Source organism: Solanum verrucosum, unplaced genomic scaffold (genome assembly GCF_900185275.1).
Source record: "Solanum verrucosum unplaced genomic scaffold, falcon-dt-bn FXZP01000161.1, whole genome shotgun sequence".
Classification (NCBI taxonomy): Eukaryota; Viridiplantae; Streptophyta; class Magnoliopsida; order Solanales; family Solanaceae; genus Solanum; species Solanum verrucosum.
Genome location: NW_026020127.1, coordinates 439,499 through 465,613, shown reverse-complemented (window position 1 = coordinate 465,613; position 26,115 = coordinate 439,499). Strand labels below are relative to the sequence as shown.

The 26,115-nt window shown below is 36.1% G+C and overlaps 1 protein-coding gene and 1 long non-coding RNA gene across 2 annotated transcripts in view; both read right to left on the bottom strand.

Moving 5' to 3' along the window:
- LOC125826051 (uncharacterized) overlaps nucleotides 1-21,313 on the bottom strand; it is a 34,939-nt gene extending 13,626 nt beyond the window's left edge. Inside the window, exons 1-7 of the mRNA XM_049505350.1 lie at nucleotides 21,207-21,313; nucleotides 20,487-20,587; nucleotides 19,595-19,689; nucleotides 18,777-18,854; nucleotides 18,534-18,688; nucleotides 18,170-18,218; nucleotides 17,985-18,093 (exon numbers count right to left, since the gene is read on the bottom strand). Coding sequence (XP_049361307.1) covers nucleotides 17,985-18,093; nucleotides 18,170-18,218; nucleotides 18,534-18,688; nucleotides 18,777-18,854; nucleotides 19,595-19,689; nucleotides 20,487-20,587; nucleotides 21,207-21,232 — 613 coding nt within the window. The 5' untranslated portion in view covers nucleotides 21,233-21,313. The remainder of the gene's footprint in view (nucleotides 1-17,984; nucleotides 18,094-18,169; nucleotides 18,219-18,533; nucleotides 18,689-18,776; nucleotides 18,855-19,594; nucleotides 19,690-20,486; nucleotides 20,588-21,206) is intronic.
- A 2,952-nt stretch (nucleotides 21,314-24,265) lies between these two features.
- LOC125826052 (uncharacterized) lies at nucleotides 24,266-25,166 on the bottom strand. Its single transcript, XR_007442922.1, has 2 exons — nucleotides 25,016-25,166; nucleotides 24,266-24,819 (listed from the first exon to the last, which is right to left on the bottom strand). It is a non-coding gene; the product is annotated as an uncharacterized LOC125826052 (long non-coding RNA).
- Between the last annotated feature and the right edge of the window lie 949 nt (nucleotides 25,167-26,115).

The following is a 26,115-nucleotide window of genomic DNA, read 5'->3' as shown; positions in this document are numbered from 1 at the left end:
ATATAGAAGTAAGGACACGAAGAAGACAAGGGACTTCAATATGTATCTCTATAAACATAAAAAAAGAAGTATATTTTTCCGGAAAAGGGGGTTTGGATGAACCCCGTTGTGCCCCCTATCTAGTATGATAAAAGTAAAAATCCTTAATTTCTCCTTTAGCCTGCCTATCACCAAACTTTTAAGGTGTTTCTGCTGAAAACTTGTGTAAATCTTCACCTTGAAGAGTTTCACTTTCTTCGTAATCCTGCATAAAGCTCTCACATTTCACATTAGAATTTTAAGTTGCATTTCTCCCTTGAATACTGATAAAATCATGCACAAAGTTGCAGAAAGATATCTCAATGACCAAAAATATTCTGGAAACAAATTCACACTGGATATCGTAACCAAAACAACTACTAAATGTTACGATCATGGGATCACTTATGAGTATTCAGCTTATTCTGGCATGTTCTTCCCTTAAGCCAACATGCGTAAGCATATTATCGTTGAAATCACTAAAACTTGCAAGGGCAGAAATTGTGCGCTGAAAAGCTTTAGCTGCCAGGCCACTTTAGGTAAAACATCCTGTTAAGGACAGGATGAAGTCTTTGAAAATTGTTTCTTTTGATTTGTACTCATAAACTGGGACTTGACAATTGATAGTCAATAGCAGGGGCAGCAGTGCAAGCTCCCTGAGAACAAACGAACTTAAAGATGAACCTGAACGGAATACTATAATGAACAATGCAGATAAAGTCAACTTTCAGATGCTATAAAAATTCAGGGGACTGACAGTTGAGCTCCATTCTTGATTACATACTTGTTGGCGAGCCTTATTTTCCTCTACAGGTACAATAAAAGGAAAAAATCAATCAGAACAAAGAATTAGAAACCTCAAATTAGCACGAATCTACTGTACCACTAGCTCAAATTCATCATTTGTACAATCTAAGTTTTAGGCATTTCCGATATCCTCTGTATGGTCAAAGCAATAAATTTTCTTGGCAACTCTTCTGGAAAAAACATGCAAAGAGCAAAGCACTCATCATATCCATGGAACAAAACATGTAAACTTGTGTGCTACTTCCCTACTTCTTTCCGTGTATGTTTTCTTAATATCATGTTTATCCTAAACGCTATTTCAAGGAAAGTAATCTTCGTTAAATAGCTAAGGAGAGGAAGATAAAGAAAAGAACACCATTGGTGAGATTGAAACTTTGCACCTTCGTAATGTAGGATGGAAACACAACCACTAAGCAGCATCTATTTACTTTTAAAAATGCATAATACCGTCTCTTTCCGTTGACGCTCAATTTTGCAGGACAAAGATACATATTCGTTCTGTTAACATTGGCAACACTAAGAAATGGATGTTTTTGCCTCTGCAAATCATAGGCTCAATTCTCTATTTATCTGTTCTTTAATTCTAAGTCACTCAAAATTAATAAAATTACATGCAGATATTGCTTCCCAAATCACAACATTTGCAACAGCATGAAGACTATGGACACAATACAGATCTGCAGTAAAGCTGATACGAATCATCGCATTCATCATTCATCGATAAGGGCAGGGGCGGAGCTACAGTGTCTTGAGGGTGTCCAATTGGACACCCTCCATCGGAAAATTATACCGTACACTTAAGTAAAATGCTGTTCAAAATGCTTAAATTTAATACTTTGGACACCCTTGACTCAATAAGCCACTGCGGCCCAGCGGATGGAGGCTCACTTGTGAAGCCCATGTGCGCAGGTTCGAATCCCCAGTAGCTACTCATTTTTATAATCATTTTTAAGAGCTCCTATTTATTATTTTTATAATCATTTTTAAGAGCTCCTATTTTATTATTCCTTTAATTATCTAAGGTAATTAAAGGACTTTCTAAAAAATAGTTAGTAAATTTGTTAGAAATCTATAACTTAAAAATCTAATAAAGCTTATTGAATTTTCAATGAATTTGACTTTTTATTTCTTTTCATCAAAGTTTGAAATAAAACTTAAACGTAATTATTAAAATGATTTCATTTTAAGTTGAACCACCCCCTTTCTTTTCTATTTTTCCTTTGTTCATTTACTTCATATTAAATTAAACACAAATAATTAAAGCTACATATCATGCAATTTGATTTTTAAAATTTTGGAACATTTATACATAAAAAAATATATTAAGATTACGTAATTCGATTTTAAATTTTTCACTGCACCCATTCATCAACTTTTTTTTGCTTATGTAATGTTTGGACACCCTTCGTGAAATTTCTAGCTCCGCCACTAGATAAGGAAACCTGAAGAGGCAATGTTCTTATTGCAACAAACATTCATTCTAATTCAATAATGCAATCAAATTACTTTTACCTTCATTGTCATCGAGCTCTTGCAAGTACTGATCAGCATCCAAGGCTTCTACGCACCCTACACAAATATGAAGTTGAAAAGCAGAAGCAACTTAGAACCGTAATTCTGCTAACATTACGCTATCTCGTTATCTTGAGAGAACAGTGAAAATCAAAGCTTCAAACGAATCCACATTGAAGATATAAATGACAAACATAGATGGAAAATGCAAGCACAGAAGCGCACAGGCACAATCCTTTGCAGTGTTACATGAGAAACTTTGCAATCTACAAAAGTTTCTTTTACTCTAGCACCTAGTGGCTGCCAGAACAATAAGATATTATTGATACAATTCTAAATCAAGGCTTTACAAATTAGAAAAGAAAAAAACACATATTCATGGACCATATTTTGATCTCGCCAGCACAGAGACTGTCATAGTAGAAGTATGTGAGATACACCTAATAGACATGCAGTAGACATGGCCAACCAAGCAAACCAACTTCATTTCTGGACCAAGCAAACCAATAATGAACAAAGATTAAACCAAATTCGGATCACTAACCTGTGCCAGCATGTGTGACGGTTTTGCCCATACACTTCTTATCTTGAATATAACCAGTAAAAAAAAAACGCCGCTGATGCTAGTCTATATTGTCCTTGGCATAGTTACCACATATCAGTCAAAACCGAGCTGCAAAAGAAGAACAATCTGAAACCTACAGCAATCACTTTTCAACTTTAAGTCATCCTGACAGCCTATTCTCCCCAGAAGGCTCCACTACCTTGAGTTCCAACGCACCTCTATCATAGGGTTCCTCAATCATCTATTTTGCAGTATTTAAACTCAAATCTACTATAAATTATATATACTTTGGATAGAGAGAAAGTTTGTCAGCTGATGGCACCATGCTACGCGACTTATTCATCTCAAGAAATAGTGAATTGGATGTAACTTCTTTTGCACGTACATGAGGTAACCTGTCTCTTGCAGAACTTCGCCAAAATATTTTATTCGGGTTTCCCTTGCATCATTTGAACATTTAATTTCAATAGGAAATATTTTGCTAGATGTTCAACCATACTGACATCGACTCATGACTAAAGTATAGCATCACAATGAATATATTGGGTGTCATAGAATCTATCTATACTACCTTAAAAGCATGAACTCCCTAACTTGAATGTTAAATTACTATAATACTCCCAACTTAAAACACCAAATTTAGTATATATTCTATATTTTATATTGTATTTATTTAGTTGTTCTATATTATATTAAAAGTTGGCACCTATACAAAACAAATAATGTCTATAAGATAATATTAGTGAGATAAGACTAATTACATGATTGAACCTCATCAAATTGAAATAAATGTATACATTATTGCATTTAACTAATAAAAATTTTCATTGACCATCTTCATAGGTTTGTGTGAAAAAGAGATATATATGACGATCCACATTGAACATTCACAAAAGAATCTGCAATATTATTTTTTGCTAAGCTTATTATTCAAATCTTCGCTATAATAAGCAATACTATATTTACTATAACATATATTTTTGGAATTGGTAATCACGTGCAACGCACGTGTCAAAAAACTAGTTGCAACAAAAGGATGAAATACTAAGGAAAGTCATTAGATTTTATAAAACTAAGACCAAATGATTACATCACAAAAGAGATATTTGGTCTCACAAAATAAAAAGGGAAGGATGACACTACAAAAGGTATATATAATATAGAAGTATTTCCAATGACTGTAGCCTGAGAGTTTCACGATTCATGCATTCAAATTATAATTGCTTCAAAGAAATGAATTTAACTTTGAAAAGTTTAGGTGACACCTTAGCATATGATTCTTGAACATGCTCTGGAGACTAAAGATGAATATATCTGGAACACATCCCCCAATTCGCCAAAAATCCCTCTCAAGTCCTGATGGCTAAAAAAGTTCCAAGTATGCCCAAGAATTCTAAGTTACTTTTGGTATTTGTTTTAACAATCAATTCTCCAGGGGATCTCTAGCAGAGTGGTGGGATGGGTTCAATGATATATTCACCTCTGAGCAGGCCCAAGAATCCGTTCTAAATCACAAGTTGAGAGTTATATTTTCGGATTTTCCCCATTTTCCTTGTTAAAATCACCAAACTTGGATAGAAAGAAAATATTAGCTTATCCAATCTGCTATTTGACGTGAGTTTTCCTGTGAGAACAGAATACAGTTTTCGACAGTTGTTCTTTCTACTTGGAAGTACTAAGCTATGGCGAAAAAAATTGACAGTTAATGACAACAGAAACGACTACCGAAAAGTTGAACTAAACATGCACGTGATGTTAACTTTTTCTGTTGATGTGAAAAATCAATAGGAACACATACATTCGACCCGCGGTATTTAACTAAACAACGTAGCATGAATCTACTGGGTGTGTGGCTCTTCTGAACCAAATATGCAAAAGTAAAGAAACTCACCTGACCAAACATTTGGCAAGATCCAACTCATAAAGGTTGCGTGTTATTTTCCTGCTTCTTTCCACGTCTGTTCGCTTGGTTTCCCATTTTATCCTAAATGCTTAAAGGAATCTTCAAAATGAAATTGGAGGTAAAATACAGAGATGATAGGTAACTCGCAACTCAATAAGTAAGCCAATGGCAAAAAAGAGCATATTCTAAGCATCAGCTTCAGAATCAATTACAGCTCCTAATAACCACAGTTCTTCACTTACTTGTAGGAGAAAGAAGTAAGTGGCATTCTATTGGTTAGAGATCATACCTTGCTCTCTTTTTCTTCTTTCGGTGCAAGGAAATTTACCTGAAAAGTGGTTGGTTTTGGTGGATTTCTATGATGCAATCCCACATTGTATAGGTTTTTGCACAGGATGGCACTGGTATAATAATTTGATAAAGCTGATTTATAGTCTGATAGCACCTGTCAAAAATGAAAAACAGCACATTAAAATTTTCTGATAGCATAAAACAGTTCATTTCCAGTTGATCATTCAAGACGTTATACGTAATTTAAATTTAATGAATAACAAATATGGAAGAATTTATTTTTTTCGCCCGGTAGAATGCATTAGGATTTTAAATTAAATCCACCTTGTGTTGGCGAGGGATGAGGTAGACCACGAGATACGCATGTAAACAGTATGACACAATTCCAAGAGCCTTCAATTGAATAAGTTTGACTAAATCACGCCAACTGAAAAGTTTGAAGTCACCCGAAATTCGTGGACTTACAGAGTAAACTCTTACCATTACTTAAATCTGCGACCAATTATTGTTTTCACTTGATTTCATTTGGTCCCATGTGAACTTATAATCCTAATTGCCTGCCAAGTGATCCTAAATAGTGACAATTGAAAAGCTGATTTGAGAACTTCACTTGTTTGAAGAATGGTTGTAAAATCTTGTACAATTCCAGGAATTACGTGGTGCACAAGTGATATATAGAACTTCTTAGAGAACCAAAGCCCACATAATATTTTCCGTTCAGGGCCTATAGTCTCTACCAACTACTCCTTCCATTAACTTTACTTGTCCCCTATTCCAAAAATAAATCTTCACTTTTACTAGTCACTTTTAACATATCAATAAAAGACAATTATTGTTTTTCTATTTTACCGTCGACACTAATTACTTATTCCCCAAATCATTTCCAAGACCTAAGACTATACATCAATTGATATGAGTGTTGCAGTAAATAACAAATACCAATCATTGTTTCTTAAGGGGCATGTAAAGTCCAAAGTGGACAAGTAAAAGTGAACATAGGGAGTATGTTGACGATTGTTAAAGAAATTCAGTTTACCAACTTAGAACGATCTTAGAACCAAAGGTGACTTCCTTTATCTTTCCCTAATAGATGGCTTGGGGAAGTGCATTTACCAGGGGAAGCAGCGGTGGAATTTTGATTACGTGGGACAAGAAAGAATGGCTAGGAGAACTGATTAACTCTGGAAACCAATCGATTCTATGCAAATTTATTGGCATAAACCAGGAGATGACATGGTACCTTAGTGCAGTTTATGCTGACAACAATAGGGTCACCAATAGAAACCTTTGGAATGAGCTAATTACTAGCAAAACTTTTTTGTGAGGGGCCTTGGGTGGTTTGTGGTGACTTCAATGTGACTAGGTATGTGTGTGAAAGGACAAACTGTAATAGGATCAATGGGGCAATGGCTGAATTTTCTGATTGCATCAACGACTTAGAATTGGTAGACCCTCCTTTATTTGGAGGGTCTTACACTTGGAGAAGAGGGGAAAGCCAGAATAGTGCATCCAGAATCGACAGATTCCTATACTCTCGTGAATGGGAAGACCGATTCTCTCAGGTTAAGCAGACACTGCTCCCAAGACTGGGTTCTGATCACAACCCAATTCTACTATCTTGTGGTGACTGGGAGTTCAAAAAATCCTACTTCAAATTCGAAAATTGGTGGCTAGAAATTGAGGGATTCAGAGACAAGGTGAAGGAATGGTGGAACTCTTTTCCAAATACAGGAAGACCATCTTACAATTTGGCAAACAAGCTCAAGCTCCTTAAAAAAGAGCTGACACAATAGAGCAAAAGCCACAGATTGAACTGGAAGAAAAAGAAAGAGGAGATCCTTTTACAAATCAGCTCCTGGGAAACTCTTCAAGACCAAAGGGCCCTATCTGATGATGAGCTTTTGCAAAAATCACATCTAGCTATGGAGTTTGAGGAGGTTGCCAAGAGAGAGGAGATAGCTTGGAGACAAAGATCAAGAGTTAAATGGCTGAAACAAGGTGATAAAAATACCAATTTTTTTCATAGAATGGCCAATGCCCACAAGAGATGCAACTCCATAGAATCCTTACAAGTAAGGGGTCTCACTATCACTGACCCAGAAGTCATCAAGGATAATGCTCAAACTTTCTACCAGAAAATGTCCAAAGAGACTGAGCACTGGAGACCTGATTTCAATCTCCAAGTTGCACCAGTCATCTCCACAGAAGATCAGACATGGCTGCAAAGGAATTTTGAAGAAGAGGAAATCCTAGAGACCATCAAGTCATGTGCTATTGAAAAGGCCCCTGGGCCTGATGGTTTCCCAATCAACTTCTACCTAACCTTTTGGGAGTTTGCAGTAGTTTTATGACCACCAAGTTTTTGAAAGAAGTCTTGAATGCTACTTATGTGTCCCTCATTCCGAAGAAAGCAGGAGCAGCAGAATTAAGAGATTTCAGACCAATCAATTTGATCTCTGGGGTGTACAAAATATTGGCCAAAGCATTAGCTGAGAGAATGAAAAAGATCATAGGGAATTTGGTCAACAGACATCAAATGGCATTCATCAAGGGAAGACAAATAATGGATGCAGCATTGATAGCAAACGAATGAGTAGACACAAGAACCAGAGGAGATGTGGCTGGTCTAATGTGCAAACTAGACATTGAAAAAGCTTTTGATCATGTCAACTGGAACTATCTCCTAAATCTCCTCAAACAAATGGGTTTTGGAAATAGATGGCTAAAGTGGATAAGTTTCTGCATTAAAACTGTTAGGTTCTCTATTTACGTTTTTTTCCCTCCGAAAGGGCACTTAGACAAGGAGACCCCCTCTCCCCTTTTCTCTTTATCCTAGCCATGGAAGGACTCAGCAGTATGGTTAGAACAACTCTCCAATAGAATTGGATAAGGGGTTTCAAGCTTAATAGCCATGGTGTGGGTGATCTGGAGGTCAGTTGTCACCTGGTTTATGCAGATGACACTATAATTTTTTGTGAACCTATAGAAGAGCAGGTCTGGCATATCAGACTGATGTTAACTGTTTATGAAGCTGTATCTGGTTTGAAGGTAAACTGGAGGAAAATCAATTTATTTCCCATCAAAGAGGTAAACCACATGCAGACTCCGGCTGGCATCTTAGGTTGTGGGGTGGACAAACTCCCAACTGTTTACCTTGGCATGCCCCTTGGTAACAAACATGATGATCTGGAGATTTGGGATAGCATCATAGAGAAGACAGAAAAATTATCTCAATGGAAGGCTCAGTACATATCACTTGGAGGAAGAGTCACTCTTATAAACTCTGTCCTAGACTCCCTTCCCACCTACGTGATGTCATTGTTTCCTATCCCTTCCAGTGTATCTAAGAAATTATACAGGCTCAGAAGGAATTTTCTATGGAAAAGAAACAAGAAGGGTGGGGATACAATTCAGTGAAGTGGAAGGAAACTCAATTGAGCAAAAACCAGGGAGGACTAGCCATCAGAAACCTAAACTTACAAAATCAGTGTCTTCTCATGAAGTGGTTATGGAGGTTTAGTGAGGAAGAAGCTTCACTCTGGAAACAGGTCATCTCTCACAAGTATGGTCAAGAAAGTCAATGGGTCACCAATGAGGTCAACAGTACTTATGGTGTTGGTGTGTGGAGAGCTATCAGATCAACATGGACAAAAATGCAAGGAAATACCAGAATCAGAGTTGGAAATGGGCTCAGAACTCTCTTCTGGAACGATCTCTCGATAGGTCAGTCCACTCTGCAGGAATCCTTCCCTGATTTAATGCTATTAAGCTACAATCCTGAAGCTACAGTGGGGGAATGTTGGTCTCCCCAAGGTTGGAACCTAACATTTAGAAGACATCTTAACGGATGGGAAGTGGAGAGGGTGGCAAACATGCTGAATGTACTAGGGGTCTTCACTGGCACAACTTCTAATCCAGATTCTTTAAGATGGAAATACACACAAGATGGCATCCTCTCGGTGAACAGACTTTACAAGAAGGAAAACAGCTGCTCAACACATGGGGAAGTCTCAAAGCTCTGGAAGTCCTTATGGAAGATTAAGGCCCCTACTAAAATCAAATGTTTCGCTTGGTTGGTGGTCAGAAGGGCTTGTCTCACTCAAGAAGTTCTCCAAAAGAAGGGAAGGACACTTGTACCTAGATGTTTTTTGTGCAATGAAATTGGGGAAACAAATAACCATTTGTTCCTGCATTGCAAATTTACTGCTCAACTATGGCATCCATTCTTTACTCTCACTAACGAAGAGTGAACAATGCCTGAGCACACAGCTGACCTGTTGAGCTGTTGGATCAGAAGAGGTGGCAGCAAAAGCCAGAAGAAGTGGTGGCGGATGATACCTTCCTACAGTTGGTGGACAGTGTGGGAAGAAAGAAATGGGAGATGCTTTGAAGACAAAGTTAAGTCCATTCATGATGTAAAATGGAGCTGTCTAGTCACATTATTTTTTTGGTGCAAGGAGAACTGTATAGAGGAAATGGATGAATTTGTCGATTTCTTAGGAGCTTTGTAAATCTAGACTCTATTTTCTCTTCTTGTGAAAAGCTTCTGAAGATGACCAGCGTCCCTTAATGCTGAGGAATACAACAGTACTTTTGTCCCAAAAAAAAAAAGATAAAGGAAGTCACAAATGGTATATTTCTACCAGTTTATAACATCCTCTAAACACTATTTGTACCAAGTCGGACCCCTTAGTAATAACTTGTTGAAATTGGAATGACCTTAGGTAGAAGGGTTTTAGACTACTTGCAAAGACAAAGAGTAGTTGAAAATATGTTGAATTTATCATAAGCTACATGAAGAATATAGAAATCTATCAAGGTAAAGAGAAACAACTTCTACACATGTTATGATGGCAAAATCCAATCTCATGGTGTTATTAAAAGTAATTGCTTCGCCGCTTAAAGTGATATAGAAATCCAAGCGACGAGTTATTGCTTCATGACCAAACCAAGCGTTTCGAATGATGATGAGCAAAATAATCCTAACCTTAAGCGGACAATTTTTGGCTCAACTATGAGGAGTTGGATTAATACCAACTTTATTATAGCATTAAATCATACATGTTTGGCATTTTTAGTTTTCCATAATTTGCGCTTTACTTCATTGTGTATCTCTTAAATTTTATGTTCTATTTAGGATGATTATTAGCGAAAATGAAAGGAAGTCACTGTTAGAATAGAATAGGTAAACACAATCCTACACCAAATAGGAATAGTTTATAGTCTCCTATTTGGTAAGGAATAGTATTATATAGTGTCTATAAATAGGGTTCTCTATGTAATAATTAGAACTACAATTCAATAATATTTTCCCCATATATTGCTCGCATGGTATCAGAGCATTGGTGAGAAACTTACCCAAAAATATTTTTTTTTAAAAAGAAAAAAAAAAGGACAGAATCCGGTGACTGTAACAGCTGGTTTGCATTGTTGTCTTGTTTTACAAGTGTTGTGCCAAAACCCACACCACCACGAGGTGCAGGACACTCAGGCGAGCAAACCCCAGTGGGATCCTCTGAGTTTCACCTTGTCACGCGCCTCCGGCAGTTCCAGGCTTGCATCATAATATGTCTTTAGGGATTGATATTTTTGGCTCCAAGAATATAGGTAGTTCAAGTGCTATGATCACTTCAGAACCATTAATGGGAAGCTCAAACTATTTAGCTTGGGCTTCCTCGATTGAGTTATGGTGCAAGGGGCAAGGCGTTCAAGATCACTTAACCAACAATACTTGTGTGGTAGATTGAAAAGGCAAAGGCTAGTGAGACAGCTAATAAAGTCAAAGCACAATAGGAGAAGGTTGATGCTCAATTATGTAGTCTCCTATGGCGATCTATCGATTCCAAATTGATGCCCTTGTTTCGCTCATCCCAAACATGCTATTCAGTTTGGGAAAAGGCTCGTGCTTTATATACTAATGATATATATCGATTCTATGATGTGATATCTAGAATGACTAGCTTAAAGAAACAAGAATCCGATATGTCTACTTACTTGGGACAGGTACAAACAGTCATGGAGGAATTTGACATGTTGATGCCAATCACTACAAATGTGGACAAACAACAAGAACACAGACAGACGTTGTTTCTAGTTCTTACACTTGCTGGACTTTCTACTGACCATGATTCAGTGCGTGATCAGATTTTAGCTAGTCCTACCATTCCTACAGTTGATGAATTATTCTCTCGTCTACTTCGTCTTGCTGCGCCTCCCAACCACAAAGTAGTTTCATCACCGACCATTGACTCATCTGCTCTCCCATCTCAAACCATAGAAAAACGAGCATATCAATCTATGGAGAATCGACAAGGAGGAGGTCGTCTTGGAAAACCTCGATCCAAGTGTAGTTATTGTCATAAATCTGGACACACTCATGACATACGTCATAATTTGCATGGTCCACCACCCAATTATGATCCTGCTACTCTAAAGGAATATAACGAGTTCCTTCGTAATCGTGCAAGTAAGCATACATCTTCACAAGAAGCAGTTGTTGCTCCACCTGATCGACTATCCCATAATGCTCATATTGCTCAATCAGAATATGATGAGTTCCTTCAATATCGAGCAAGTAAGCAAACGTCTCCACAAATAGCTTCGATTGTTCAACATAATGCTGTTGCTGCGGGTAATTCTTTTGCTTGTGTTGCACAGTCTAATACTCATGGATCATGGACTCGGGCGCTTCTGATCATGTTTCTGGTAACAAATCACTTCTGTCAGATATTGTTTATTCACAAACCCTTCCTGCTATTACTTTGGCCAATGGGATACAAACAAAACCAAAAGGGGTTGGAAAAGCCACACCCTTATCTTCTGTCACTCTAGACTTTGTTCTTTATGTCCCTGGTTCTCCTTTTAATTTGGCATCTATTAGTAGTTTGACACGTGCCCTACATTGCGGTATAACCTTTTTTGATGATTTTTTTCTCATGCAGGACCGCAGTACGGGACAGACGATTGGCACAGGACATGAATCACAAGGCCTTTACTATCTTACCTCTTCAAATTCCTTCACAGCATGATCTGTTACAGATCCTCCGGACCTCATTCAAAAACGTTTGGGACATCCGAATCTATCTAAACTGCAACAGATGGTGCCTAGTTTATCTAGTTTATCCAAATTAGATTGTGAGTCGTGTCAACTTGGGAAACACACTCGTGCCACATTTCCACGTGGTCTTGAGGGTCGTTCAGAGTCTATTTTTTCATTAGTTCATTCTGATGTTTGGGGTCCTAGTAGAGTCAGTTCCACCTTAGGATTTCGTTATTTTGTTAGTTTCATTGACGATTATTCGAGATGTACTTAGGTTTTCTTAATGAAAGATCGTTGTGAGTTATTTTCTATATTCAAAAGTTTCTTTGCTGAAATAAAAAATCAATTTGGTGTTTCTATTCGTACTTTTCGTAGTGATAATGCCTTAGAATACTTATCATCCCAGTTTCAGGAGTTTATGTCTGACCAAGGAATTATTCACCAAACATCTTGTCCATACACTCCTCAGCAAAATGGTGTAGCGGAAAGAAAGAATAGGCATCTCATTGAGACTGCTCGCACTCTCCTCATTGAATCCCATGTTCCGTTGCGTTTTTGGGGCGATGCAGTCCTTTCATCTTATTATTTAATTAATAGAATGCCCTCATCTTCTATTCAGAATCAGGTTCCACATTCCATACTATATCCTCAGTCACATCTTTATTCTATCCCTCCTCGTGTATTTGGGAGCACATGTTTTGTTCATAACTTAGCCCCAGGAAAAGATAAATTAGCCCCTCGTGCTCTTAAATGTGTCTTTCTTGGTTACTCTCGAGTTCAAAAAGGGTATCGTTGCTATTCACATGATCTTCGCCGATATATTATGTCTGCCGATGTAACATTCTTTGAATCTCAACCTTACTACACATTTTCTAATCATCCTGATATCTCTGAGGTATTGCCCATACCTCAGGTCTTGCCTGTACCGACTTTTGAGGGACCTACGGTATCTTCTTTATCTCCATTTATAGTGCCACCACTCCTAACTTACCATCGGCGTCCCCGTCCAGCAATAGTCTCCAATGATTCATGTCATGTGCCGGACCCTGCTCCCACTGCGGCCTTGCCTCCTGCTAGTCAATTGATTGCACTTCAAAAAGGTATACGATCTACTCGAAATACTAATCCACATTATACTTTCTTGAGCTATCATCGTTTATCTTCACCCCATGATGCCTTTGTATCATCTTTGTCCTCTATTTCCATCCCTAAGACTACAGGAGAAGCACTTTCTCATTCTGGATGGAGGCAGGCTATGATTGATGAGATGTCAGCTTTACATTCGAGTGGTACTTGGGAGCTTGTCTCCCTTCCTACTGGTAAGTCTACTGTTGGTTGTCGTTGGGTTTATACGGTCAAAATTGGTCCAAATGGTCAAGTCGATCGGCTGAAGGCTCGCCTTGTTGCTAAAGGGTATACTCAGATATTTGGGCTAGATTACAGTGACACTTTCGCTCCTGTGGCCAAAATAGCATCAGTCCGTCTTTTTCTATCTATGGCTGTCATTCGTCATTGGCCTCTTCATCAGTTGGACATTAAGAATGCTTTTCTGCATGGCGATCTAGAGGAAGAAGTATATATGGAGCAACCACCTGGTTTTGTTGCTCAGGGGGAATCTAGTAGCCTTGTATGTCGATTGCGTCGGTCACTCTATGGTCTGAAACAATCTCCTCGAGCTTGGTTTGGAAAGTTCAGCACAGTAATTCAGGAGTTTGGCATGACTCGTAGTGGCGCTGATCACTCTGTGTTTTATCGGCATTCAGAACCAAATTTGTGTATTTATTTGGTTGTTTACGTTGATGATATCGTTATCACCGGCAATGATCAAGTTGGTATCGCTAATTTGAAGCAGTATCTTTTTCAGCATTTCCAAACTAAAGACCTCGGCAGACTGAAGTATTTTCTTGGTATTGAGGTTGCTCAGTCTAGATCAGGTATTGTTATTTCTCAACGCAAGTATGCTTTAGACATTCTTGAGGAGACAGGAATGATGGGATGTAAACCCATTGACACTCCTATGGATCCGAATGTTAAACTCCTTCCAGGAAAGGGGGAGCAACTCAGTAATCCTGAAAGGTATAGACGGTTAGTTGGAAAGTTGAATTATCTCACGGTGACTAGACCGGACATCTCTTTTCTTGTGAGTGTTGTAAGTCAGTTTATGACTTCTCCTTGTGATAGTCATTGGGATGCAGTTGTTCGTATTTTGCGATATATAAAGTCAACTCCTGGTAAAGGACTACTCTTTGAGGATCAAGGCCATGAGCATAGCACCGGATATACAGACACTGATTGGGCAAGATCACCTTTTGATAGACGTTCTACATCCGGATATTGTGTTTTAGTTGGAGGTAATTTGGTGTCATGGAAGAGTAAGAAACAAAGTGTGGTTGCTCGATCCAATGCAGAAGCAGAATATCGAGCAATGGCTGTAGCAACTTGTGAGCTAGTTTGGATCAAACAGTTGCTTGGAGAACTGATGTTTGGAGAAATCGGTCATATGGAACTTGTGTGTGATAATCAAGCGGCCCTTCATATTGCATCAAATCCAGTGTTTCATGAGAGGACTAAGCACATTGAGATTGATTGTCACTTTGTAAGAGAAAAGATACTCTCAGGTGATATTGTTACCAAATTTGTGAAGTCAAATGATCAACTTGCAGATATCTTCACCAAGTCCCTCACCGGTCCTCGTATTAATTACATTTGTAACAAGCTAGGTACATATAATTTGTATGCACCGGCTTGAGGGGAAGTGTTAGAATAGAATAGGTAAACACAATCCTACACCAAATAGGAATAGTTTATAGTCTCCTATTTGGTAAGGAATAGTATTATATAGTGTCTATAAATAGGGTTCTCTATGTAATAATTAGAACTACAATTCAATAATATTTTCCCCATATATTTCTCACAGTCACAAATGGAATATTTCTATTTAGTTTATAACATCCTCTGCCACTTTTTGTACCGAGTCGGGCCCATCTAGTAATAACTTGTTGAAATTGGAATGACCTAGATAAAAGGGTTTTAGACTAGTTGCAAAGACAAAGGGTAGTTAGAAATATTTTGGCATTATCGAAAGCTACTAGAAGAATATAGACGGGAACAAAGTAAAAAAAACAACTACCACACATGTTATGATGGCAATATGATGATAAGATTCGTTGAGTGTCATTATGGGTCAATGTTTTTCCTCTTAAAATGATAAAACAAGATAAACGAGGAGTTATCACTTCATAAGCGAAGCCATGCGCTTTAAATAATGACGTGCAAAATAATCCCAAAGATAAGCAGTCAATTTTTGGTTAAACTATAAGGAGTTGGATTACTATCAGCTTTTATTATAGCATTACATTCATACATGTTTGGTATTTTTTTCAATAACTTGTGCGCTATACATCAACTAAATGTGAGCTTCAGTTCTCACTATACTACAAGCCCAAAGATCTTGTTGTTTTTTGTACTTAGTGCACTTCACCCCAAGGAAAGTCAGTTCTCGTCTTTGCTTCAACCCCATAGATGATCTTGTTGCTTTTTTGTATTTCTTGCTTTTGAAAACATTGTAACCTCATGGTCTAGTCTTGCTTGATGGTGTGATCACTACATCAACAATGATGAAAGTGGGCCAAAAAGACTAATGTTTTCATATGAAAGGCATGGTGCTCAAAGCTTAAGGAGCTAGGTAATAGTTAAGGTTTTCCTCTTTAAGTAGAGTTCATCCTTTTCCCTTTGCGAGAAAGAATTCCTAGTCTTATCCGATGGAAAGGCGGTGAGGCAAATTTCTAATACTTAACAACACAAATCTTATGTGTTAGTCATTGTTTTCTGAGTTTAAATAGGGACGGGCTAGTAGGTGTTCAGGAACTCAATGCTAATTGAGCTAACATTCTTTTCCCCTTAACCAATCAGTGTTCCCCTTCTTCTTTTACTCTCCCTCCTATCTTATCCACCAAATGATGCACAGATAGGATGTCCCCATTCATTATGTCATTATGTCATTATGTGAATTAAATATTATATCGCAATGCAGAAACTTTCGTCAATCTATGCACTCTACTCTTGAGGTGGTCTCTACCTCAAGAGACCACAGCCACAAATCACTTGTTCGAGAAAATATCTGCAGCAAAGCAGGCACAGTCCCTTTATGTTGTTTTATCATTTTGATAGTAAGAAGGGGAGTCATGGAGCAACTGTAAAGTTGTCTCCATGAAATCAGCCACTGATGTTAGCATCAAGATAGGCTGCCTACCTACATTAATGGAGTATGGCCCTTGCCCGAATCCAGCGTAAACGCAAGATGCTTCATGCACTAGGATGTCGTTATCATTTTGACACTAAACTTGTAGATTTGATCGACTAGACTCTCTGCTAATATAAGAACATCTTATTCACGACCAAGGAAGAATGCTATCTTTTATATAAGCCTAATAATGGACTTGAATACAAGTACCATCAACATAATGTTTCTTCAAACATCGATCATCAATATCTTTAATAGTATTTGGAGTCTAATTCACAAAAGCTTAACTACCATCAGTATAATGTTACTTCAAGTATAGTTGATCAAGACCACTTATATAAATACCAAATGTTGCCTGTGACCTTAACCTAAATCGCTCTTGCCTGAAGCCATCAATGTTATGTTTTCTCACTATTAATACCTAACCTCTATGCCTCATTTAAATGTATAAGCAGTTTAGCATTTACATCAAGACACTGCACTTTAAGGCTGCATACACATCACCCTACCTAGATCCCACTTGTGGGGTTAGTCTGGGTATGTTGTTTTGTTGTGCACTGCACTTTAAGGCTGCATACACATCACCCTACCTAGATACCATCATTCTTACCACTTGAAGGAAAAGTTGATGCTTCTTGAAGAACTATTACTCCCAAATCTCCAAGTTGATTAAAAAATATGAAACAGCCATTTTACAATTAGGAGAAAGCAACAACATCGAATGTTATTCCATTCATAATCAAGTACCCACGATAAAGCTTGGATTACAAAAAAAATAAATCCTTAAAACAATCAAGAAGTAACAAAATGCATCTGTCTTTCCTCATGGCTATAGCCTACATGTACTGTATAATAGCTAATGATTTGCAAGCTTTCTCGAGGTATCACCTTCTTAATTCCATGCCAAGAGAAAGATCAGGAAATCAAGAGATCTTGATTTGATTAGGGAGTTTGCTGCATTCCAGAGCAGGAGCCGGTAAAAGAGCCTGATAGGAAGATTAGCAGAGAATCCGATATGAGTTTCCGCTATAATAGAGAACTGTTTAATTGTCCTTGAATAACTAAAAACAGACCAACATTTTCATACACTCACAAAAATTGGCATTCTTATTTTGGGTCAAAAAGCATTCTCACATAAGCAATTTTTTTATTCACATCTGCAATTACCAAATAATTTAGGCTATAGATACATTCAGTCATGTATCCAGAGTTCTTGTATACACCAAATAAAACCTCATCTTAGGGGAAATATTTCATATCCTTAAAGCTGGGCATGAACGAGGCTGTAACCTAATCCATAAAAATACTTGATGTTCATGATCGAACATACAAAGTTAAAAACGATATTAATTTTGTGTTGGTAATTGCTACACGCATACAACAATGAGCACGTTCTGCACAAGGCGCTGAGAATTCTGAAAAAGTATGCAACTGATTCCTCCAATGAAGGAGGCTTTTCTTGCAGATTTTAGTTATGACCTTAATGCATGTTAAGTCAACATATAAGAGTGGAAACTACCTTAGGTGAGCTCACATGTATTATCAAGACCAAAGTCAAGATATTCTGAAACATTAATGCAAGGTATTTGAAAACAATAAAACGAACCTGCTTCACAAGGATCTGGCACCGGAAGCACAAAATTTTTAGGGGTATCGCCATTTGGTTCCATCTGCATAGTTTGGTCAAAGTAAATGCCTTGTCCCTCTCCCTCATCCTGGAAGGAATAAAACCTTGACAGTTATGTCACAACATTAAAAAAAATTGTTGTTGTATCAGAAATGTAAACATACTTTGGCCTCCCACTGTTGAGGCATATTTGGAATCTGCTCCATCAGGAGGCTGCATGACACAAGAAAATCTAAAAGAGTTAGAAATCTTCTGATTCACCAACTTCAACAACCAAATTGATGCTTTCACTATGCAATATCATAGCAATAACTAGTTATCTAGGAAGATTAACACAGAGAATTAGATAAATTCAATTTTACGGTCATAATTACATTGCGCAAGACCCAATGGACACATGATTTTTTCAAGAACAAAGCAGCACAGATATAACATGAAGTTACATGAACAAGACAAACACTAAAAAATAAAATACATCAAGTGCAGAAACGTTGGTTCGGATTAGCAATAAACATAACAAGTTATTACCTAGAATCAGTTACAAACGCCGCCCCCAGACTCGGACGATCCACGTCAAGAAATCTTAACTTAGGTGTCACTTCGTCCTCAGGCATCCTCAGATGGCATGGCTCTTGCGATCTCTCAGGACTAAATGCCGGCACCACAAGAGATATATTATGTGCCTATAGTTCAGACAAAAGAGTGACATCACAAGGGAGACATTATAATCTATAAAATTAAGACCAAACGATGCATCGTAGGAGAGCTAACTGGTGTAACAGAATGAGAAGAAGATGTTGGCACAGCATAAGGGACTTGAGGTACCACATTGTCCATAGTAAGTGCAGCCTGATAATTTATAAAAAAAACATTCATTTAGATTATAATAGTCTCAAAAAGAAGATAAATTTAAGAGAAAATGGTCAAATGGATTTGAAGTAAAGGAACTATTAGTAAAAAAATAATTTTACTAATTTTTGAGATATAGTTGATTGATTGAGATTTGAGATTAATAATTAAAGGAACTATTAGTAAAAAAATAATATTTTTTTTGGTGGGTTCAATTGGATTTGAAGTAAACCCATACTGATTTTTCTCAAATCAGATCCAAAGTATTTTGGGGTGATATAAATATATGTAAACTTATCTACAATTGATTTAGGTTGATTGATTTTGCAAGAGTTTTACATGAGTTAGAAAATTTGTTTGGATTCAACAATAGTGAATCCGGTGAAGATGGTGGTGGCAGCACGACTTAGAGTTGGTGAAAGATGGGAAATTTGTTTATATTGCTCGAGAAGAAAGAAAACAAATAAGAAAAAAAAAATTAAAAATGCATATATTTATTGAAAAGAGATATTAAAAATAAAGTTTTAATAATAGTTTTTGATGCTCACTCTCCCAAAGAGAGTGAAACACACTCACTATGCCAGCTAAGCATTTAGGGAGGTAATAATTTCAGTTTTAAACAGTACAGGGTGTGATAGGACCTTGATAAAATTAAAGTGTGTAGTTGAGAATCCGGATATACGTTGAGGGGGCATTTGACCATTTTCTCTAAATTTAACTTAGAAAAGTTTAGGGAATACCTCAGCATAAGGATCTTGGGCGGACTGATTAGAGATGAGCATATCATAGAACACATTCCACCAGTCCGTGAGAAATGACCCTGGAGATTTTGTAGCTGAAACAAATCGCAGAATTAAACAATTGTACATTAGCACATAACCACAAATCAAATGATCAGTCACTATGTTGTGCACATCCCTCCAAAATAAAGAAGAGCAACTAATACAATTTTATAAACACGGAAAGCATTTTCAAGAAAAAATTGACCCTAGAATAAGTGCACCACAACATTCAAAGAACGGCATTATCTATCATTCCCTCCATTCAATTTGTAAGGATACTTTTGGTATGTTACACTCTCTTTAACCCAATTTATATGGCATACTTTACTTTTTCATTTGTCCCCAAAAAATGTCACATTTGTATATTTAAAAATACTTTAACATTCTCACGTTACTATGATGATTTATAGTCACACATGTTTAAAGCTTATTTTAGACCACATCTATCAAAGGTCTTTCATAAATTTTATGGGCCAATGAAACATTAATACAAACTTAGAGAGAATAAATTTAATTTGTGTCACAAGACTTTCTTTTTTTCTCAAACTATGTGTCTAGTCAAACACCATATAAAAACTAAAATGAAATCAAAGGAATAACAAGGTTCTTAAAAATAACATGATCATCAATAAAAGAGTAGACCGATGCACGAAGCATCCTGCATTCACCCAAAGTCCAGAAAAGGCCCACACCCCAAGGGCATGTGACTAAGGAAGTCTACCCAAACCCAAGCAGCAGTGGCTAATTTAGCGTCTCACCCTGAGTTATAGGTCATGCGGAGACAATTTTTAATGAATGATAATCACGATTAAAGAGTTCAAATCTGCCATAGATTTAAAGAAAGACTTACCATCATCTGTGGGATTTTCAACATCAACTTCACTCGCGAATTCCTTGGCAGACTCACGCATCCCCTTCTTAACAAAGTAATCATAGATGCACTTGTCAAGCCTGGAGAATTTCCAAAAGAATCTCATTAATTTGATGTAAATTGTTTTCCCCTAAAACATTTTCTCGATGAAGACGCCTTCCAATATTAATTAAAAGGGAAAAGAATCAAATTTGACCATATACTATCTAAAATTAAAGGCAAAGTTCCTCCTATGCACGGGGTTCAGGCAAGGACCGGACTACAAAGGTCTATTGTACACAATCTTACCCTGCATTTTTGCAACAGATTGGACCAGAACATAAAGGTCAAGTTTTCGCAGTCTTACCCTGCATTTTTGCAAGAGATTGTTCCTACGACTTGAACCCGTGACTTTCTGGTTGCAATGCAACAATTTTACCACTTACTCCAAGGCTCCCCTTCCACTTGGTGAAAAATTATTTTCTTATATGTTACGCTTGTTTTGTATCACTTGCCTTAACAAATAATCATACCTTTCCTTTCAACTTCTAAAACTTAAAAATGTCATCAAAACCCTATTGAAAAAATTTAAAATATTTCCAAGATAAAGCACGTTTTACATAAATTTCTCTGATTGAAAAAAACATTCAAGCCTAAAATTAAGAGAACATAAAAGGAGAAAAGAACGTATATTATAAAAAGTTATAAACTTGTACTCACATCTTTTGAGAATTCCCCGAGTCCATGATCCAAAGAAAATGGAGAAAGAGGAGAAAATGAGAGTGAAGATAGATTAGTTAACAGGATTTGTCTACAAAAAATTAAATGGAAGAAAAGACACAAACAGACAATATATACTATTGACTATAAAATATTGAGTGATAAAAGAGACAAGAAAATGGATGCCAAATAAAGAAAAAGAAAAGAAAAATGATATCTATATTTTCACTATTAAAATGGGAAAAAATTTATTACAAAGTGTGTAATAAAAAATATGGAAATCAAATGAATGATAATTTACATACCAACAATTGTATTGACTTAAAGAGATTGAGAAAGAAAAGAGATGGAGAAAAAGAAATCTACATTTTCATTGTTAAAATGGAAAAAAATTCATTATAAAGTGTGTACAGAAAAAAAGTATGGCAGGTAAACAATGCAGTAAATTGAAGGATGAGCAATAATTTGGTTAATAAATAAAATAAAAACCATATGCACAAAAGAATTCATGGTAATAAAAAGTATTCCTGTTTCATCTCCACAACTAAGATTTTCTTTAAGATTTAAAGCTTTTTCTTTTTCAATCAATTAATTCATATTACACTTTTTTTCCTTTAAGAATTTTCCTTCTATACCTTTTGTACGAGGCAGAAATAATTTTATTTGTTTCTTATCCATGTGACTCTTAAAGTCATTGGACAATTTTAGAAGTTTTCCTGAAAAGAATATTGAGAGAAGTTTAATAGAAAAAATTTTAAGGTGTCGGGTATTTAAGAAAATTGATTTGTTTGCCAAATTTTAAAAAGGATCTGAATTTAAATTCTTAACTATTTGAGAACATTTCTAAAAGTGTTTTCAATGAATATTTTCAAAAAAGTTTATGAAGATAATCTTAGGACCTTGTATGGTCAGAGACTTCAAATTTATTCCTAGAAATTTCCTTTGTTTATTAACTCCAAAGTGAAGAATTAAATTTTTTTAAAAGAGATCATATAGAAAATGCGGAGAATTTCTAACACTAAGAAAAAATTACATAATAATTTAAAATTACTGGAAAGACGCCTTTTTTTTATAAATTGACGAGTAAAAGGGGATGAAAAAAGTAAAAGAGAGGGTTCTTTTTTGTGAGGATTTATATTTACAGTCAAAAAGATTTACGAAGTAAACATGACTAGTTTGTGATCTTAGCATGGAATCAATCAAGTGTAAGAAATAAAGGTGAAATTTGTCAGTAATTGTTAGAGAATTTGTACAAATTAATTAGGTAATTGTTCAACTGTGCAAAAGTTACATAGTAGAATTCACTTTTTATAGGGTATGAATGAGATATTTCAATTAAAATTTGTTGTCTTTTATCAACTAAAATTCATGTTTGCACAAGAATCAATTCATTGTCTTTTTCCCTTTTACTTGTAAGAATTGGGTTCTCTTCTCCTATTTGACTTTGCTCTACAACCAAAACTATTTTGCATCAATCACAAGCAAAAGTTATACTAAAAAAATAAAATTAGCTACAAACTCGTCACTTGAGTGTAGCTAATTTAAATTTTTGAATGTAGTTTTTGTTTAGAATTCATGCTAAATAGTTTTGTTTGGTAAATCAAAGTCAAATAAGAGAAGGGCGCACAATTCTTACAAGTAAAAGGAAAACAAGGCAATGAATGAATTCTTGTCCAAACATGAATTTTAGTTGATAAAAGATAAGAAATTTTAATTGAAACACCTCATTCAAACCAAAAAAAAGTAAATTCTACAAGGTATGTGACTCTTGCACAATTGGACATTTACCTAATTAATTTGTACAAACCCCTTAACAGTTGCATGCAAATTTCACCATTTATATTTTGCACTTGATTTGCTAAGATCATCAACTAGTCATGATCACTTCTTTAATCTTTTTGACTATAAATATAAATCCTCACAAAAAAACTTTTTATGTTTACATACTTCATCCCCTTTTACTTGTCAATTTATAAAAAAAATATACTTTTTCTTTTACTTGTTCACTTAAGCAATTCACCATTAACATTAAGTAATCATTTTAACTAATTGAAGTACTAATAGTCAATTCGTTCTTTTTTTAAAGCTCGTGCCCACATAAATCAGAAAAGAGGGAATGATATAACCTAACCTCTACAGAATCCATCGTGTCTTTAGTCATTGTCTTCACATCATGGACTTTCTTTTGTACTTTATCTGCAGTACTGGTCTCTGATTTCTTCTTCGATTTTCTTTGCATTTTTTGCCATGGATCTTCCATGCTTGTTTTAGATTTCTCGGTCATCTCGACGATCCTATCCCCTGCATCTTCCACAGTCCAATCGTCATTGAATCCTTTATCATAGTCCGATTTTCTTTTATATTTGTCTGATGCATGGTACTCCTTCAACATACACATGAACAAGAACAAAACGTTAGAAAAAGCTTCCGTTAGCTGCAAAAACTATACTGTACTCTTTCTCAGAAAATTAAAAGAAGAGGATGACACTACAAAAGGTATATAATATATAAGTATTTCCAATGACTGTGTAGCCTGAGAGTTTCACGATTCATGCATTCAAATTATAATTGCTTCAAAGAAATGAATTTAACTTTGAAAAGCTTAGGTGACACCTTAACATATGATTCTTGAACATGCTCTGGAGATTAAAGATGAATATATCTGGAACACATCCCCCAATTTGCCAAAAATCCCTCTCAAGAACTGATAGCTAAAGAAATCTCAAGAATTTTAGTTACTTATGGGATTTGTTTTTACAATCAATTCTCCAGGGGATCTCTAGCAGAGTGGTGGGATGGGTTCTATGATATATTCACCTTTGAGCAGGCCCAAGAATCCTATGTTGAGGTTTCACCCGGTTTTCTCAATTAAATATCTCCTTAGTTAAAGCAATTATAATTGTGTGAGTTTCTGAATTCTCAGGCTGAACAGTCTTAAATAGAGTGTGCTAACCTATATCCCTTCTTAAATGGCATCTTTTGCTCTTAATTTTACAAGATCAAATATCAGAATCTAATGTCTACCTCGTGATACAACCATTCTGTCCTAACACTGACACCTAAATACCACCACTTTTTAAACAAGTGGTATATCCGCTCTAAATCACAAGTTGAGAAGTATATTTTCCCCCTTTCCCTTGTTAAAATCACCAAACTTGGATAGACAGAAAATATTAGCTTATCCAATCTGCCACTTGATGTGAGTTTTCCTGTGAGAACAGGATTCAGTTTTCGACAGTTGTTTTTTTACTTGGAAGTACTAAGTTATGGTTAAAAAAATTGACAATTAATGACAGCAGAAACGAACTACAGCTAAACATGCACGCAATATTTACTTTTTCTGTTGATGTGAAAAATCAATAGGAAGTACAACAAGAAATAAATAAGAAACCTTAAAGAACATATAAATTCCACCTGCAGTATTTAACTAAACAACGTAGCATGAATCTACTGAATGTATGGCTCTTCTGAACCAAATATGCAGAAGTAAAGAAATTCACCTGACCGAACATTTGGCAAGATCCAAGTCATAAAGGTTGTGGGTTAATTTCCTGCTTCTTTCCATGTATGTTCTCGCTTGGTTTCCCATTTTATCCTAAATGCTTAAAGGAATCTGAAAATGAAACTGGAGGTAAAATACAAGATGGTAGGTAACTCGCAATTCAATGAGTAAGCCAGTGGCAAAAAAGTAAATATTCTAAGCATCAGCTTCATAATCAATTTCAGCTCCTAATAACCACAGTTCTCCACTTACTTGTAGGAGAAAGAACTAAGTGGTATTTTAAGTCACTCGAGATTCATGGACTTACAGAGTAAACTCTTATCATTACTTAAATCTGCAATAAATTCTTGTTTGATTTCATTTTGGTCCCATGTGAACCTATAACCCTAATTGCCTGCCAAGTGATCCTAAATAGTGACAATTGAAAAGCTGCTTTTACAACTTAACTTGTTTGAAGAATGGTTCCAGGAAGTACATGGTGCACAAGTGATGTAGCACTTTCTAGAGAAAGCCAACATCATGCTAGCCATTTAGGGCCTATAGTTTCGACCAACTACTCCCTCCTTAACTTTACATGTCCCCTATTCCAGAAAAAGAATTTCACTTTCACATGTCACTTTTAACATTCAAGAAAAGATAATTATTTTTTCCTATTTTACCCTCAACATTAATTACTTATTTCTCAAATCATTTCCCAAGACCTACAACTATACTTCAATTAATATGGGTGTTGTGGTAAAATACTCATGCTAATCATTGTTTCTGAAGGGGCGTGCAAAGTCCAAAGTGACAAGTAAAGTTGTGAACGGAGGGAGTATGTCGACGACTGTTTAAGAAATTTAATTTACAAACTTAGGGAGGTCTTAGAACAAAAGGTGAATGAGTAAGTTTTTATCATACTAACTGTGAGAAAGGAGAAAAATATTATTGAATTGTATATCTACATTAGACTTCTTTTCCAATTAGGAAATTACATTACAATCATTTTCAAAGTAGGATTCTATATACTATTCATATTCCTATTTCTATTCCTATTCTAAGTAGGATTGTATATACTATTCTTGTTCATATTCCTATTCTAACACTTCCCCTCAAGCTAGTGCATACAAGTCATATGTACCTAGTTTGTTACAGATATAATTAATACGAGGACTGACGAGGGGCTTGATGAAGATATCTGCAAGTTGATCACTCGACTTCACAAAATTGACAGTCAATCTTAATGTGCTTAGTCTTCTCATGAAATGCTGGATTTGATGCATAATGTCGATAAAACACAAAGTGTTAAGTTCTTAAATCACAGTGTTGAACTTCCCAAACCAAGCTGGAGAAGACTGTTTTGAACCATAGAGTGACCTACGTAATCGATATACAAGGCTACTAAACTCTCCATGAGCAACAAAATTA